This window comes from Hemiscyllium ocellatum, chromosome 5 (genome assembly GCF_020745735.1).
Source record: "Hemiscyllium ocellatum isolate sHemOce1 chromosome 5, sHemOce1.pat.X.cur, whole genome shotgun sequence".
Taxonomy (NCBI): domain Eukaryota; kingdom Metazoa; phylum Chordata; class Chondrichthyes; order Orectolobiformes; family Hemiscylliidae; genus Hemiscyllium; species Hemiscyllium ocellatum.
Window position 1 is genome coordinate 46,713,895 of NC_083405.1, and position 18,030 is coordinate 46,731,924.

Below are 18,030 nucleotides of genomic sequence, written 5' to 3' on the forward strand. Positions count from 1 at the left end.
GAATTCCATATTTCCATCTGCTACCAATAACCTTTGATTTCCATAACTAACAGGAAGCCATCTACCTTTGCCTAAAAAATATTCAAATGACCCTGCTTCCATTGCATTCTGATGCAATGAGTTTCCATGTTGCAAAACCCGCTGCTCATCTCTGCCCTGAAAGGGTGACCTCCAGTTTTAAGTGTCCCTTGTCCTTGACTTGTGCACCAGAAGAAACATCAGGACATTTTGAAATTTCAGTGAAGTTACTGTTTCCCCTTCTAAGCTCCAGTGGAAATAAGCCCGTGTGTTCTTCTAAGATGGTAGCAGCGGAGTAAGCCAGCGTCCAGACACCTGAACACAGGTCTCGTCCATTCCGTCCGCTTTCCTTCTTTTAACTCTGCTTTTCTTTCTTTTTTCTCTTTAGTTATTCTAGCTTTTTTTTTATAAACTTACCCTCTGTAGAGGGGTCGGCCGTGGAGGCAGCATTGGTGATGGACTGTAGTAGCGCCTGTGGACCCGCAGTGGGACCTTTACGGTCAGTGCCAGCCCAAATGGTGGTCGGCGGAGAAGTGGCAGGCGTTGGGAAAGCCAAGCGATTCCAGATGGTGGTTGGTGGCGAAGCAGCCATTGGCAACATTGTGGCTGGACAGCCCCTGGGGGACTCAGACCAGTGGTGGGGAAAGCGTGCCTAGTGTGGGGGAGAGCGAGCCTTCATGGGGAAAGCCAAGCATGGAATGTCTGCGGGCCCATGGCTTAAGAAGGACAGTAATGTTTAATTTGTACCTTTATTTATTTTTCTATTTTTGTACCTATGATATTGTACTGAAGTACTTTTGTATCTAAGACAGTGCCAGGAATGGTGACTTTGTACATCTGTCACTGTACTTTGGTACACATGACAATAATTCTACATTCTAATCAGATAATCTGCTTACTCCATGTATTATTCTGGTAAAGCTCCTTTGAATTGCGTCCAATACATTAAGCTCTTCCCTTATATAAAGAAACCAAAACAGCACACATTATGCAAGATTTGGTCTCACCAATTCCCTGTCCAACTGAAGCATAACATTGGTACTTTTCTGTTCAATTCCTGTCATAATGAAGTATCAAATTCCATTGGCCTTCTTAATAACTTGCTGTACCTGCATATTCAATTTTTGTGCTCATGTATGTTATCCTCTTTTTACGTAATATGCTGCTCTTGTTATTCTTCCAGTCAAAGTGAACAACTTTATATTTTCCCACATGATACTACATTTGCCAGATTTTTACCCACTTAGTTAACCTATCCAGCAACTTACCCCAAAGCTGTTCGTAGGTTTGGGAAGGCTGTAAATGACTTGTTACATTCAGATCAGATGCCATACAGCTATGTTTGCTTACCTCAAAGTTTCCACATCTGTATTGGAAAAAGGAGAGAGAAGGGCCAGATTCTATGTTTCCTTGGATGAAGTATTGCCAGGAACAGAACCCACTCAAGAATGCTCAGGTATGTTTCTTTAACAAATAGAATGGCTGACTCTGCATCCAAGTGGACCATATAAAGTTGAACGAGGCTGTGGAAAGGTAGATCTACTCTGTGGCATCTTTGTCAAGCTGGCAAATAACTTAGTTTTCAGAAAATTAGATGCCAATAGCAGACAGTAGACAAGCAATCAAAATTCCTGAAAAATTATCATTCCTCTTTGTTTCCATGAGTTAACATTTGGAATTGGCTGAGCATTTGAGACTTTTCAACATACTATAGCCGGCATTTTGGAAGAACTCAGTCATCATCTCTCATTTGGATGATATCCTCATTCCCAGATTTAACACATTGGAGCATGGTGCCAGACTCTCAATAGTATTGCAAAGGCTATGGTTTCATATTTTAAATGTAAGTGCAAGTACTCTGAATCTAGTATCGATATTTTAGACCATGTCCTTCATGCAACTGATGTCAAAGCTGACATCTGAGAAACAGAGCTATCTCAGACTTACTGCCATCTCATTAATATAGAGATCCAACATTTCACGGACAGGTTCGTACAGCTAGACAAGTTCCTGTCCAATTTAGCATACAATTACAAACTACGCCATCTGTCCTTTAATGAGGACCACATCTGCTACTGGGATGAACACCAACCGAGAACACTTGACAGAATCAATGAGATTACTCACGTCATTGGAGACATTGACTGACTGCAACTCAAAATGGCTATCTCATTGGCTGATGTGTTTTTTGCTGGGTAAGGGGTTGCGTGCTACAAATTCAGTTCGCAGATCTTGTGGATCAGTATTTTAGATTACAATTTTAGGCTAAAGGATGGCAGGTGAGGAGGAATTACTTCTCTCAAAGGTTCGTAAATCTGTGAATTTGCTACCCCAGAGTGCAATGGATGCCGAGACAGTGAGTAAACTTGAGGAGATAGACAGATTTTTAATTAGTAATAGATTAAAGGGTTATGGGGAATGGGCAGGAAAGTGGAGTTGAATCCAAGATTAAATTGCATTAAATGGTGGAGCAGGCTCGAAGGGATGAATTGCCTAATGCAGCTCCTAGTTCTTATGTTCTTAGGTACACTATACCCCCAGGGTACTGACAGATACACAGCAACACTGAGATATCATTGAGAAAGGTGACCTAGCTATTGTGTGGACTGACAAGAAATCTTCTGAATACATTCTGGGATGCACAGTCACAATTCAAACAGAATTTAAGCCATCGGTCATCCTGCTCAACACTGAAGAATCGCCAACAATAATGCCCAGAATGCAAGTTTTTGCCGATGTTTCATGAGGTTTATGGCACAGTCAGTCAAAGGTAAGCAGTACACCACATCATAGGCCCTACCCCCATGGGAAGCTATCACAAATGACATATATTCTGCTTCAGGTGTAGTCGCCTCTACTTCTTTGACGACTGAGTTCCTACTTCCAGCCACACAAGACAAGAGGTAATTCAAACAGCCCAATATGCCATGTATGTCTGGAAACAGGCTGGTACAGGGTGGACAGTGAATGCTGTTAGCAATTTGTGATCTGAAACAGTACTTTGAATAGTCTCACAAGCAAACACCAAAACAGGTGGAGAAACTCAGCTGTCTCTGGCAGTATTTGTGGAGAGAAAACAGAGGTAACATTTTGAGTTGAGTGTGACTCCTCGTCAGAAACAAAAATAATAACAGTTGTGAGTGACAAAGTCAAGGTGAAGTGGCAGTAAACCAACTTCATTTTGAGGAAACTGCTAAATCATTACCAGTTTTGAGCATTTGGGAGCCAGTTGGAGAAGAGGTTGGATCATGAAATACGTTCAGTGCTGAGAGAGATGGAGTTTTAATCAGCAAGGAAATCCAGGATTGTGGGGAAAAGCAGCAAGGTGGAGTGGAGGATTATAAATTCAGCTGTGATCTTGAATGGTGAAGCAGACATGGTGGGCAGAACAGCCTATGTATGCTCTTACATCGTATGGGGACTTATGGTCTTACTAACCTTCAATGCTTTCACTAGACGTCAGTTCATGTGGCAACTTGCATACTGCAGCTGTCACCTCAATCCTCCCCAGCGGAAGTGAACGGCCATTCACAACTACAAGCGTACATACACAACTGGAGAAGCAGTTCCTTTATTGCAGACAGTAGATCAGGGTGATGTAAGCTCGTCATGTGCACAGTCCACAGATCCACCATCAGACCTGAGGCCCACAGTAATCTAACAATACAGAACTACAGAGAGTGGCTGCAAAAGGTGATGCTATAACAATATACCCCAAGGAAGGAAAATCTTCCAGATGATGAACCACCAACAACCGTACGTGCATTTTTAAGAGACCAGCATGGTTTAAAGAGTTTGTGAGAAAAACATAAGCAGAAGTTCATGAGAATAACAAGGGCCAAGGCATGAGAACAATTGTGTGTGTGTTGGGGAACTTGGGTAATTCAAAACTTTCATGATAATGTATGAACATTTTTTGTATTGTACTTTTTTGGATTGTTGTGCAATCATGTTCAAATGTCCTTCCTGGTCTGCTATAATCATGTGATCTCTATCATGAGGCACTCTGTTTTAAGGCACCCATCTTGGTGTCACTTGAATAGAGATACCATTTAGATCAGGCTTTCATTTGAATTGATTTGGTTTGATATGACTTATTGTAGTCATGTGTACTTAAGTTCAGTGAAAAGCTTTGTTTTGCGAGCAGTACAGGCGATGATAATAAACAAAGACAGACAGATCAGAGAATGTTTAGACAGAGCAAAGCATACAGGCTAACAACTGCACAATGGAGGTGTACAAAGTAAGATCAACATTAGCAAGTTCAACATTATTTGTAGTTAGAGATGCCAATCAGAAGTCAAAAGGTGTGGGGCTAGAAAAGCACAGCCCATCAGGCAGCATCCAAGGAACAGGAGGGTTGATGTTTCGAGCATAAGCTCTTCATTAGCAGTCCATTCAGCAGTCTAATAACAGCAAGAAAGAAGCTGCTCTTGAACCTGGTGGTGCGTGTGTTCAAGCTCCTGTGTTTCTGCCTGACGGAACAGATTGTATGAGAGCATTTATGGGCTGGGATGGGTCTTTGACGATATTGACAGCCATACCACAGTGTGTAAATGGAGTCCATGGATGGGAAGTTGGCTTCTGTGATGGTCTGGGCTGTGCGCACAACCTCTTGTAGTTTCTTATGGTCCTGGGCAAAGCAGTTGCCATACCAAGCTGCAATGCACCAGGATAGTATGTTTTCTGTGGTGCAGCTTTAAAAGTTGGTGAGGGTCCTTATGGACATATCGAATTTCCTCAGCTGCCCGAGGAAGAAGAGGTGTTGTGCCTTCTTTACCATCTCATTTACATGGGAAGTCCAGGACAGGTTGTTGGTGATCATCATGCGGAGGAACTTGATGCTCTCAGCCATCTCCATTGATGTGGACGGGGGCGGGGGAGGGGGGAGGGCATGTCCTCCTCCTTTCTTCCTGAATCAATGATCAGTTCTTTTGCTTTGCCGACATTGAGACAGAGGTTGTTCCGAATGCACCATGACAGTAAGCCGTCTATCTCCATCCTGTACTCTGACTCCTCGTTGTTTGATATCCATCCTACCATGGTAGTGTCGTCACCAAACTTGTAGATGGTGTTCATTCGGAATTTGGTTACACAGTCATGAATACAATACTGTAGGGGGCTGAGAATGCATCGTTGGGGGGCTCCAGTGTTGAGGATTATTGTGGAGGAGGTACACTTGTCTATCTTCATTGATTGCAGTCTGTGGGTCAGGAAGCTGTGGATCCAGTTATAGAGGGTGGACTCTGGGTCTCGGAATTTTGAGCTTAGTCTGGAGATGTTAGATATTGAAGGCTGTAGTTGATGCGTAGGAGTTTGATGTAGGTGTCCATGTCATCCAGATGTTTCGGAAATGAGTGTAGGGAAAGGGAAATGGCATTTGCTGTGCACCTGTTTTGTTGGTAGGCAAATTGCAGGGATTGCGGTAGGCTGAGAGTCTAGAGTTGATGTGGGCCATGACCAGCCTCTCGAAGCACTTCATGATTATGGAGGTCATAGCCACTGGGCGGTAGTCATTAAGATAGACCACTGTATTATGAACCCAGAATACTGAATTCTAAAAACAGGATGCAACCATGAAAAACATCAGCATCGCAATTGCATTATGTATGCAATTAAGGTGCAGTAATACAAATAGCATGTTAATAAATTTATAAGGGTAGAACATTTCAGCAATGTGATGGCAGATGAACAAAATGCTACCAGTGTCAAGGGCAATATAGGGTCCTCTTTTTGATTTCCTAGGGTTTCCCATTGGAAAACCCTGAGGGGTGCAAGTAAACAGTAGTCATAAAGGCAAAGCTCTTCAGTGCTCCTAATGTTCACGGAGCCATGCTGCAGCATGAGTGAAAATTTTAAGCAGCAGAACAAAGAAAACCAGAAGAGAAATAACACTATTAAATTCTGTATCTTTTGTGGGATAAGTAATCACTTAGTAATCTGATTTTAAGTAGAATACTAAAGCACATTAAATTAATTTAACACAATTAATGTCTTAATTAGGAAATGAATGTTTCTATTCCAGCTTTGCTCAGGCAGGAATGTGATGGCCTCCTAGTATTATTGCTAGGCTATTCGTCCTGAAACCCAAGGTAATATTCTGGGGATCTGGGTTTGAATCTCATCATGGCACATGATACAATTTGAATTCAATAATAAATAAATTAAGAATGTAATGATGACTATAAATCATTTGTCGGAAAAGCCTTCCAATGTCCATTTCGGGAAGGCAACTGTCTTGGTGATGTTTCAGTAAAGACACCTTTCTGACCAGATCTCGGCAAAATTTTCACTCCTTCCGTGAAACAGTTGCAACCATGAAAAAAGATAGTGTCACAACTGCTTGATGCATGCTCAGGTCTGCATGTGACTCTAGACCCACAGCATTGTGGTTGACTCTTAACTGACCTTTGGGCAATAAATGCTCACCCAGTCAGAGACATCCACATCCCATGAATAAATGAACACTTCTGAAATATTATATTTTGTTTTGAGCACTGAACCTCAGGAAAGATGTACCAACCATGAAAAGAACAGAATTCAGACTCGCTAGTTTTATACCGGGTGTGCAATGGTAAATGTAGGGGAGATTACATAATCCTTGGTTTATAATCCCTGAGTGATGTGCATGGCAAAATGTATGCTTTTATTAGTTTGAATCTAGTCCAAGGCATTTGAGGTGCACATCTTAACTGTTTGGTGCTATTTGTAATCTGAAATGAGTTGAATTAATTTAAAAACCCATTTCCTGATGGTACAAAATCAGCAATAACCTAAAGCAACCATTGATTGGATCCTTCCTTTTGGGAAGGAAATCAACTATCCTTACTTGGTCTGGCCTCCATAGGACTCCAAACCTACAGCAATGTGGTGAGCAAGTGTAAATGGAAGTTGTGGGAAAAGAAAAGTTGTAATTGAAGGCTATAAATGGAAGTCAGGTCTGCCATTCCCACAAAGATTTCAGAGATAGCCATCTAATGGCTCTGGGAAAGGTCTGTTTTGATGATCTGAGTGTTGTAGTTGGTTTCTAAAGAATGGATAAACCTTAAAACATCCTTCCAATTCTCATCCCTCACCACCCTTCATGCTCATATACTCCCTGTGCCCAATCCATGTTATTCTGTGTCCCCAACCAACTCTATGTCCTATCATATTTTCTGTCCTAACCATTATACATCTACCACTCTCATTGTCCTTTATTGTCTTAATGCTGAGTGCTGAACCATGCCCCTCACGCACTGTCCTTTTTGCTTGCACCTTCTATACTAACTTATCCAGTATTCACTATGGAAGACCTTGTGTTCAGATAAAATAAGATAAATCTCTAAGTGACTTTTTCATAAATTTACTCTAAGAAAAATAGTATTGTTGGAAGTCGATTTGCGCCACTTAACTTTCTACAATCACATAATCGCTTACAGTAATAAGATAAACATTCTTCAAAGCTTTCATAAGCACTTGGACTGTCAATCAAATTGTAACTTGACAGGTGCACCTTTTGATAATGATGGGTTGTGAAATCTGTCAGATAACACCGATCCTTTAATGATAGTCCACAAATGTATGTCAACAAGTGAGACAGCAATCTCTGATTTTGTTAATACTCAAAAAGTCAAAAGCAGGTCTTTGAAATGATTTATGTGACAGCTTGCCTATACTGTCTTGATGGCTTCATGGCTCCCGTGATGCTTGGCTTGACAGTTCCTTTGACAGCTCCTTGATAGTCCCTTTGTAATATCCAATTATTTTGTCCACTTTTTATGCGCACTCATATATCTATTTGAAACAATCTCAAAGGGCACCTTGTCTTTCCCAAAGATGTTCCTGGATCCATCCAAAACAGTATTTTTCCTCACCAAAAGGATACCCTATCTTTAAAGAATTCTTGCAGCTTTAGACTTCTCTTGATTGGTCTAAAATCTAAAGTGTTGCATTCAAGAGCCATGAATACATACAGTACTGCCCACGTCAGTTCCCACACCAGTGAAAATGACATCTGTTGGAAGCAGGGATGAAACTTCCACATTTAGGTCTTGGATACTAATTTGTCTAAGCCCTTAAGCCAGTGACCCTCTTCCTCATTTTGAAAATTGAAGCTCGTGCATAAGAACTAGGAGCAAAAGTAGGCAATTCAATCCCTGGGAGAAAGTGAGGACAGCAGATACTGGAGATCAGAGCTGAAAATGTGTTGCTGGAAAAGCGCAGCAGGTCAGGCAGCATCCAAAGAGCAGGAGAATCGATGTTTCGGGCATGAGCCCGCTTCCTGAAGAAGGGCTATGCCCGAAACGTCGATTCTCTTGCTCTTTGGATGCTGCCTGACCTGCTGTGCTTTTCCAGTAACACATTTTTAATTCAATCCCTGGGGCCTGCTATACCATTTAACACCATCAAGGCTGATGTCATCTTGACCTCAACTCCACTTTCCTGTCCAATCTTCATAACTCTTCAACCCATTACTAATTAAAAAATCTATCTATCTCCTCCTTAAATTTATTCCAGGAACTGCCCAGCAACTGCCAGACTCTGGGGTAGTAAATTCCACAGATTTGCAACCCTTGGAGAAGTAATTTCTCCTCATCTCTGTTTTAAATCTGCCACCATTTATCATAAAATTATAATCTTTCATTCTAGGTTCCCCCACATAAGGAAACATCCTTTCTCCAAATACTTTGTCAATCACCTTTAGCATCTTCTATGCTTTCTATCTTTTAAAGCAAGAGTAGATAGGTTTTTGAACAATGAAGGAATTAAGGGTTATGGTGAGCAGGTGAGTAAATGGAGCTGAGTCCACGGAATGTTCAGCCATGAGCTTATTAAATGGAGGAGCATGCTCAATGGGCCAGATGGCCTTCTACAGCTCCTGTTGCTTTTGTTCTTATATACCTTTATTAAGAGTCTTCTCATTCTTCTAAACTCCAGCCAGTATAGGCCTAAACTGCTCAATCTCTCTTCACAAGACAAAACTGTCTTGTCTGGAATAAATCTAGCAAACCTCCTTCAAACTGGACCCACACCTAGTTTTCTGCACAATTCATGCATAAGCACAGCCAAAGCCCTCTGTACCGAAGCACTCTGAGTTCCTCTCTTTGGAGAAGTGAACAAAGATTATCTAAGATGTTAGTTCATAATGCTGAAATCACCAAATTTACACATTAAAAATGTACTTGTTGATATCGGGAGCTGGATACTGTGATGTTCAAGTTGCAACAATAAGTCAAGCGAAAGTGTACCAAAACCCGTGAGAGAAATGATCAGAACTGCACTGGTACAACAACTACAAACCTCCCAGTTCCAACTATGTTCTAATTGTGTTAAAATGGGTATTACACAAGTGCAGTATTGAGCAGTTTTTGAAATAATAATATTTATAAACACAATTGTTAATTTACTGTCCTTATATGTAGGCCTCAAAATTCTGTTGTTGAGTGAATATAAATCTATAAATATTTAATAGCTGTGACTAAAATTTTTATATCAACTTGTTTCATATGAGCTTGAACCCATTTATTTTAAAACTAAGAAAGATTTAGGGGTATATTTTTAAAATCTTTGCATCTCAGTATTATGCCGTATAGGCGTTTCTCACTTGTTTCAAATTAAGACTTAACCCTCAGTCTTCAACTCTAAACTATTCTGTTTCAGGATCTCAAAACTCCGAAACTACTTACTTTAGTCTTTCCCCTCTACTATAACCATTTAAGACTCATGGTCAACATCATCTTAGTACTGTGTCTTAACTTATTTCTCATATCCTCTTCAATGGTTGGTGGGTCCTGCTTGTTGTATTTAGTTCATTAACATATTTCACAGTTTATGAAAAGAATCCTACAAGTGCTTACTTATATGCATTGTCTTATTGTCACCTTGACCTATCATACACAGAAACATCTCCTTGACTGTACAATCCACAGTAGCTACTTGTCTCAAAAGATTAGCACACTGGAAATGCTTGATTATCAGAAATGTAATTCTTTTGCTACTGTAAGTCACTTATTAGCAGCTCAGTGATGTAAATATGTTGATTGAGCAAAAGATGAATTAATGAAAATTTATGTCTTGTAGGCAACACCCTATTTTGTGGGCCTGATGATCATTGAGCTGGTTGTCACTTGGTTTCACAAGGGCAAAACTATATTCCGAATAAATGATGCACTAACTTCCATCAGTGCAGGCATCTTGTCAAGACTGCCAGAGTAAGTACTGTAAATTGTCACCTTGTTATCCTCTTGGAAGTAAATTTCAAATGTTAATAGGAAGAACTATTTGGAAGCTAAATGTTGTGCATCAGTTGAGCTATTAAAGGATAAACAACCTTAACATAGAAATTTTGGCTGTGATTGTTGGTTGTTTGTGTGAAGAGAGGTTGGTGGGAATCTGGAATTCACTGTATGTAAGGGCTGTAGAGGCAGAAGACCTCATAACAACGAAATAATATTTAAAAATACATTTATAGCACACATTTCAAATGCAAGTCAGTCTTGCCTCTTGTAAGGTTGATACTTGGTACTGTTATGGAATCCATCTGATTTATAAGTCACTTGAATTTAGATGTTTTTAAAATTCATGATTTCATCCATGAGAACATCTTCCTAGAATATCTCCCTTCTGGTCCATTGTGGGTAATAAGGATCGTACTATCCATGAGATAAGATTTAAAGGGCCATGAAATAATAGATATAAAGTTGTTTTTATGATAAGATAGGTATTGAAAATAAATGCTGAAAAATGTGTTGCTGGAAAAGTGCAGCAGGTCAAGCAGCATCCAAGGAGCAGGAGAATCGACGTTTCAGGCATAAGCCCTTATTCAGGAATCAATTGAAAATAAATGCTATAGTTAGACAACCATTTTGATAAGAGAATAGTTGATGCAAGAGCATATGCATTATTTTCTTGCAAATGCAGTCAATAATCATTACAAGAAAACTATGGAGGTATTCGTTAGTGATTTGGAAAGACAAATGTTGTGTATTTTTGTGTGCCATTATCCCTTACTAAAAGGGTGAATGTGCCAATTGTGACAGACAATTAAAAACTGCTGAAAATTGTATTAACCTGGATGAGAACATATTTCTGGGAATCGATGAACTTTGTCGGCAAATTTGCAGTGTATTGATCTATGTTATTGTCAGACTTCTAGAGTGCTGAAAAGCTAAACTGACATTGGCAATGGTACATTTACTGTCCATTTGTCACCATCATGTGAATATAAAATAGGGTCTCTCCTTGATACATTGCATCACATTGTGATGGTGCACTATCAATGGTACTAAGTAGGGAAGATTTTGATTTGGTGGCTTTAAAGGTTGTGTGTTATTTCCAAGCCAGGGTTATGTGTCAATTGGTGTGAATATGAAAATGTTGCTGTTCCTATCATCTTTTATAAAAACAATCCTTTCCGGGATTTGACGATGTCATTGATATTTTGTTTCAATCCTATAGGTGCTTTATATTGCATTGGCGTTGCACTGCTTGTGGAAAGCTGACAGTTGGGTTTATTCTTTGGGTCTGTTGATCAAGCTGATCTTGAATAATGCTGAGCTTCTTACGAGTTGTAACAACTATAGCCATGCATCATACTGTTGACCTTGTAGTCACTGTTGTAGATCATTGTTTTGATCTTGTTGCTGAAACGAATGATTCAATTTGACACCTGGTAACTGTGACTCCAAACTGTGATTTGCGGAAATGATTTGTCTTTTTCTTGTTGGAACTTTACATTTATTGCCATTTATTTGACGCAACCAAGGTAGCATACAAGAAATTTTTAGATCTAGGATATCAGGCCAGAAGAATGGCTTCCTTCACATAACTCAGATGAGATTGAAAAAAAATGTATTTCAGAAAACATGGTGTTCTACAGGGATCTTAACTTAAAAAGGTGAGCAACAGGGAACAATTTTAAGAGCTGAAGATAAAGATGAGAGATAAAGATAATTTTGAGCAAAGCTGAAGATTCTTAAGATTAAATGAAGGCAAGCAAACATTTCATTTTTGTGCATTTTTTATTGTGAGAGAACTTGTGTCCATCAACTTCAATGAATTGAGTAATCTAGAACTCAGGATTGACCCAGTTGAAATGTTTGGCCAACATAAGCAAGTTCTGCAGAAATTAATTTTCAGCAACTCCACACATAATGGAAGTCCACACCACAAAGTTAAAAGTATACATTTTTCAACATCAATGTTTCAGTGTGTTTTTCTCTGTGTATTAATGTAAGAATATGGTACATCACTCCACAAAATCCAAATAAGAGGAAAATCACTGTTCCCGGACTAGATTTTCTTTAGTGTTAAGATTTCTCCATTGAATGGTATTATAGCCTGTAATACACACAAAAAAGGATTTAATAACTAATTAATTTGATTATTGATCTTTGAAAATTTAAATGCACAATCTGCCTGACAAAATCATTATCAAGTTTATAAAGCACGTGCATGAAAAAAATAAATGGTAAACAAATCAATGACAAATAATTACTCAGCCATTAATAACTTGTTGTCTTCAGCACTGAAAAGATTGACTAAGTTTGTAACTTGGAACTATGAACAACGTATTTTTTTAAATTTATGGTCAGAATGTGTCAATTGATTTAAAGGTTTGAATGTTTGGCTTACTTGTTATATTGGATTTGTATTTGAATTTCCAAGTAAGTAAGTTAGGTTGCTGCTCACGCATTGAATATGAAGTGTGAATTTTGTTTGGATTTATAGGGGAAGATTTTCTTCTCATTGGAATATACAAGTGCAAGATGTGGAGAAAGATTAGGCAGGGGCCATTTCACTTGTGCAATTTAAATTAATTGAGGACTGTGCTAACTTCATTAGGAACACATGATCTTTCTGCCTGATTTTGCAGTCCAAACTTAATAAAAACAAAATCTGCCTCCTTTTGGATGCTTCAAGTAATAGGTAATGCTTAAGTGAGTGAACTCACATGTCAAAGCAGCTGCTTCTTGCTATGCTCCACTTAATTAATCATTCTTATATTGAGCTTTCTTAGAAATTTTAATGGTGAAAGTTGAATATCGTTTTTTGTCCTTTGTCCTACAAATATTTGAATGAATATTTGAGTTGAAAGAAAATAACCAGGAGGTTGTGAGACAAAAGACTAATCCAATACATATGCAAGATTTACTGTATTTGAAATACAGTTGGAAAAACTGGGGGAAGACTTTGCTAAGTGTATTTTGTGTAGTGAAAATGCATTAGGAGTGGATTTAAGGAAAATTTCTGGTGAGCCTGGAAATTTCTTTTGCATCAAGCGCGCAAATGACAAATCCACATATGGACTTGGGGAACCTCATGGCAAGTGATGTGCAACTTACTCAGAGATAAGTACTTTACAAATTGTTTATTCCTACCAATCACTTTCAACAGTAAAACCAGTCACAGCCTAATGGCATGTGCTCAGTTACCTTGGTTAGTGCTGGGGAGCTTGGTTACATTTAAGTGGTGATTATGTGGATTATCATTAATCCAACTCCCCACCCTACTTATTAATCTGTTAATTGACATCCGATATACATTTTTGAAGCACATTCACACTTCACAGGCTGGGCTTTTAATCTGGGAACCAAAAATGTGGGATAGTTTCAGGTCTCAACCTCACACAGCGTACATTTGGTACACTCACTACAATCTTTAACAGTCCAAATAACTAAAACTCAGAGAGTGGCCTGGCATTCAAAGCGAAATTGCCAATTGTCTTCTAGTGCTGAAGGGTCAATGGGTGATGATCAGCACTTCAAAACTGGCAGCTCCTATCTTGGAAGGTTATGCTGCCAGTGTGAACATAGCAACAGCAAGAGAAAAGTGCAGGTAATTGGCTTTTTTAGAACAAAGGCTTGTCTGTGTCATTCTGGGCTGCTCACGTTGGTGACTGAAAATTCCAGTTGAAGCGGGCTACATAATTCCAGATAATTAATGGCAGTTGACTACCCTCAAAATTCCTCAGGTTCAGGATCTTGGTGGCGAACTGGCCTGAAGCTCGGGTCAGTGGTGTTAAATTGCACGTCTGGCTATTTCTTGATTTGGGTTCCCACCTTTTTATAAATCCAGCCCCAGAGTTTTATTATCAGTGAAAAGCTAAAAGCATTTTACAGTGACACTTGTTGCTAATGTGAGATTGAAACCATGTCCAGTGCAGTGTCTGAAAGGAGTTAATTTGACTCCTCCAGGTATTCCCACACCAGTTACTTACAGCATCATTATGTCACCCAAATAACAACTGCTCTATTTGTTTTTGTCATGCAAGTTCCTTCATTGTGTATGTGACACCTTTAACTCTGAGCATTTGGAACTCATGAGAAATGTATTAAGGGTACCAACTTGATCTTGACTTGTGCAGGAACTTCTGCGATACTGCACACCATGCAGTTTAGAGGGAACATTGTAATACACCTTTAATAAGTTGAATCAAGGGTATTACTTTTGCGTAAGACACTTACTGCACAGTTGCTTCTAGAGCTGTCAATAGAGCTTGCTATAATTTGCTCAAATATATTGAGTTAAATTTTAATGTTCAAGGCTTATATATCTAAACGTATTTTCTCATCAAAAAGTGTATATATAATTTAAGCTACATGAAAACTGAGTTTTCTAAAGTAAAAACCAAAAGAACTGCAGATGCTGTAATTTATAAGCAAAAACAGAAGTTGCTGGAAAAGCTCAGCAGGTCTGGCAGCATCTGTAAAGAGAAATCAGAGGTAACATTTCAGGTCCCCCGATCCTTCCTCCGAACTGCTGATAAACTGACATTTTCTTGGCTATCGGCAGAAGATAGGGTGGGGGAAGGAGGTGAGGGGTAACTGATAGGTAGGGATAGAGCCCAAAGTCAGAGAAGGTTACTTGGACAGACAAAAGTCGAAGATGATCTGGCTGAGAGGGGAATAGCTGTTAATGGAGACTGTTACTAGCTACGTGATAACAAGGTCTGGCGTGTGGGACAGGGATCTAAGACAGGGGAGATTTCAGGTCCTAAAATCATTGAGCTTGATAGATTCTGGAGGGCTCCAGGGTCCCCAAGTAGAAAATGAGATGTTCTTCCAGCTTGTGCTAAGCTTCGCTGGAGCACCGCAGGAAGCCCGAGACAGAGATTTTGGCCACGGACCAGGTGACTAGAACCTCAGGGTTGTTTTGGGGGCAGGATGTAGTGATTCGCCTCCTTTGGTAGTTGCAAGGGAAGGTACTGTGGGGCTGTGACCAGCATCCACATCCAGAAGATCATCAGCTGTCATTTCTGCCAACTCCAGCGAGATGCCACCACCAGATACCTATTCCCTTTCCCTCACTTGTCTGCCTTTTGCAGTGACCATTCCCTCTGGGACACCCTGGTCTACTCTTCCTCCACTCCCAACATCCCCCCCACCTCCACATCCTCACAGCACCTTCTCCTGCAACCACCAAAGGTGTAACACCTGCCCATTTCCCTCCTCCCTCTTCAGTATTTGAGGGCCTAAACATACCTTCCAGGTGAAGCAGCACTTTACCTACACTTCCCACAACCTAGTCGACTGCATTCGCTGCTCACAATGTGGTCTCCTCTGCACTGGGGAAATGAAGCATTGACTGGGTGATGGCTTCACAGAACATCTACATTCTGCATGCAGAAAAAACTTTGTGCTTCCAGTTGCCTGCCATCACCCTGTCCCTGGCCAACATCTCTGTCTCAGGCTTGCTGCTGTGTTCCAGTGAAGCTGAGAGCAGGCTGGAAGAACAACACCTTATTTTCCACTTGGGGACCCTGCAGCCCTCTGGACTCAATATCGAGTTCAATAATTTTAAGGCCTGAACTCTCCGCTGTTCTAGTCCCCCACCCCACACACCAGGCTTGTTATCACAGCCTGCCATTACACAGTATCTATTGTTAGCCACCAACAGTCTCCATTAACAGCTATTTACCTTCCTAGCCAGATTGTCATCGACTCATTTGTCTGTCCAACTATTCTTCTTTGTCTTTGGGCTCTATCCCACCCATCATTTACTCCTTATCCCCTTCCCCCACCCTATCTTCTGCATATAAATCAACATTTTCCTAGCTGCCGCCAGTTCTGAGAAAACATCACTGGATCTGAAATATTAACATGGATTTCTCTTCACAGGTACTGCCAGCTCTGCTGAGTTTTCCAAAGTGTTACTGTTTAACCTGGAAGAGGTACTGACATCGAGGTTGGATAAACAGTACAAGTTTCTTGGCTAAATCCCCTGAAGTCTGACCTCGTCATAAAATGGTTTTCGGTAGCTTCAAGCTCGATATGCAATTGCCTTCAAAACTTGGGTATTTCAAATGTGTGAGAAATTGGTGTTAATTCCATGCTTGCTCAGAATCTCCAAGTTTTTGTGTATGAATGACAGTGATGATTGCAAGTCGAGGACAGGTGAAATATGTTAAAGTTTGATGCCTGCAGTTTGTCAGAGTTGGTTTCTATCTTGTGTGGACTTGTGGCCAGAACTGGTGCCATTTGTGGAGAAAGGCTATTTCTGAGACTCATTTTACAGGCAGGATATTATTTAAGTGAAGAAAAGAATCCGATGACTAAGGGGGTGTGGAGAGTCCACCATGAGCCAACAGAAGTTGATCTTGATTTTCAGACGAATATGCATTGGTTTTGGTGTAGTTATAGTGGATCAGCAGATGCACAGGGAATGGTAATGATGAAACCCAAAGGACCAAGAATCCAGACAGATTGAAGAGCAAAACAGTTGAACTGAGCTGGTTTCAACAGCGGCTGTAAAATGTTGAATAATATGCAAAATTGGAAATAACAAGGGACTTTGAGCTGATTTAACCCACTGGATGGTGCAGTATCCTGAGGGATTTTGAGCAAACTAGTTTCAATATTCACCAGCTTCATGTACAACAGCAGTTTAGAGAAAATGGGAAACGTATCAGAGCAACGTCAAAATTAAATGGGCCAAATGACTTGTGAATTCTATTAAGGGGACAGAAAGAGCCAATAGAATCCAGTAAAAGCAGGTTAATGAGTGCATTAGAAGCAATCTGTACATTCTCTTGAGAAAGTAGTGGTAAAATATAAGTTGGAACAAACCAAGAACTAGAGGGAGTGAAATTCACTCCAGGAGAAAGTGGAATTCTGCCCATGCCTGTCAATATAGGCAGAATAAAGAGAAGATGGTGGCTGAATGGAACTTAGTACAGAAGTCTTGGGCTTGAATTTTATGCCATCCCTGGGGCCAGAACTGGAATGGACAGAAGCAAAAATGGAACACAGAACATTACAGCTCAGTAGAGGCATTTCGGCCCTCGACGTTGCGTCGACCTGTGAAACCAATCTAAAACCCATCTAACCTACACTATTCTGTTATCATCCATATCATTATCCAATGACCATTTAAATGCCCTGAATGTTGACGAGTCCACTACTGTTGCAGACAGGGCATTGTATGCCCTTACTACGCTCTGAGTAAAGAACCTATCTCTGACATCTGTCCTATATTTATCACCCCTCAATTTAAAGCTATGTTCCCTTATGTGAGCTATCACCATCCTAGGAAAAAGGCTCTCACTATCTACCCTAACTAATCATCTGATCATCTTGGATGCCTAAACCACAGTTCTCTCACTCGACCACTTCTTCCCTGCCTGACCGGTAGATACTTGTCAAGGACATGCAGTAGCTGTTCCTTGAATAAGCTCCACATTTCAATTGTGCCCATCCCCTGCAGTTTCCTTCCCCATCCTAGGCGTCCTAAATCTTGCCTAATTGCTTCATAATTGCCTTTCCTCCAGCTTTCCCTGTGGTGTATACCTATTCCTTTCCATCACTAAAATAAACATAACCAAATTATGGTCACTATCACCAAAATGCTCACCTACCATCAAATTTAACACCTGGCCGGGTTCATTACCCAATACCAAACCCAATGTGGTATCACCTCTTGTTGGCCTATTCATATACTGTGTCAGGATACCATCCTGCACACATTGGATAAAAACTGACCATCTAAAGTACTCAATCTGTTAGCATTTCCATTCAATATTTGGAATGTTAA

The 18,030-nt window shown here is 40.2% G+C and overlaps 1 protein-coding gene across 1 annotated transcript in view; it reads left to right on the top strand.

Annotated features, from left to right (window-relative positions):
• The window catches only part of agmo (alkylglycerol monooxygenase), a 344,128-nt gene that overhangs the window by 15,746 nt on the left and 310,352 nt on the right, over positions 1-18,030 (top strand). The window contains exon 2 of the mRNA XM_060825437.1: positions 10,081-10,211. Within this exon, the coding sequence (XP_060681420.1) occupies positions 10,081-10,211 (131 nt within the window). The remainder of the gene's footprint in view (positions 1-10,080; positions 10,212-18,030) is intronic.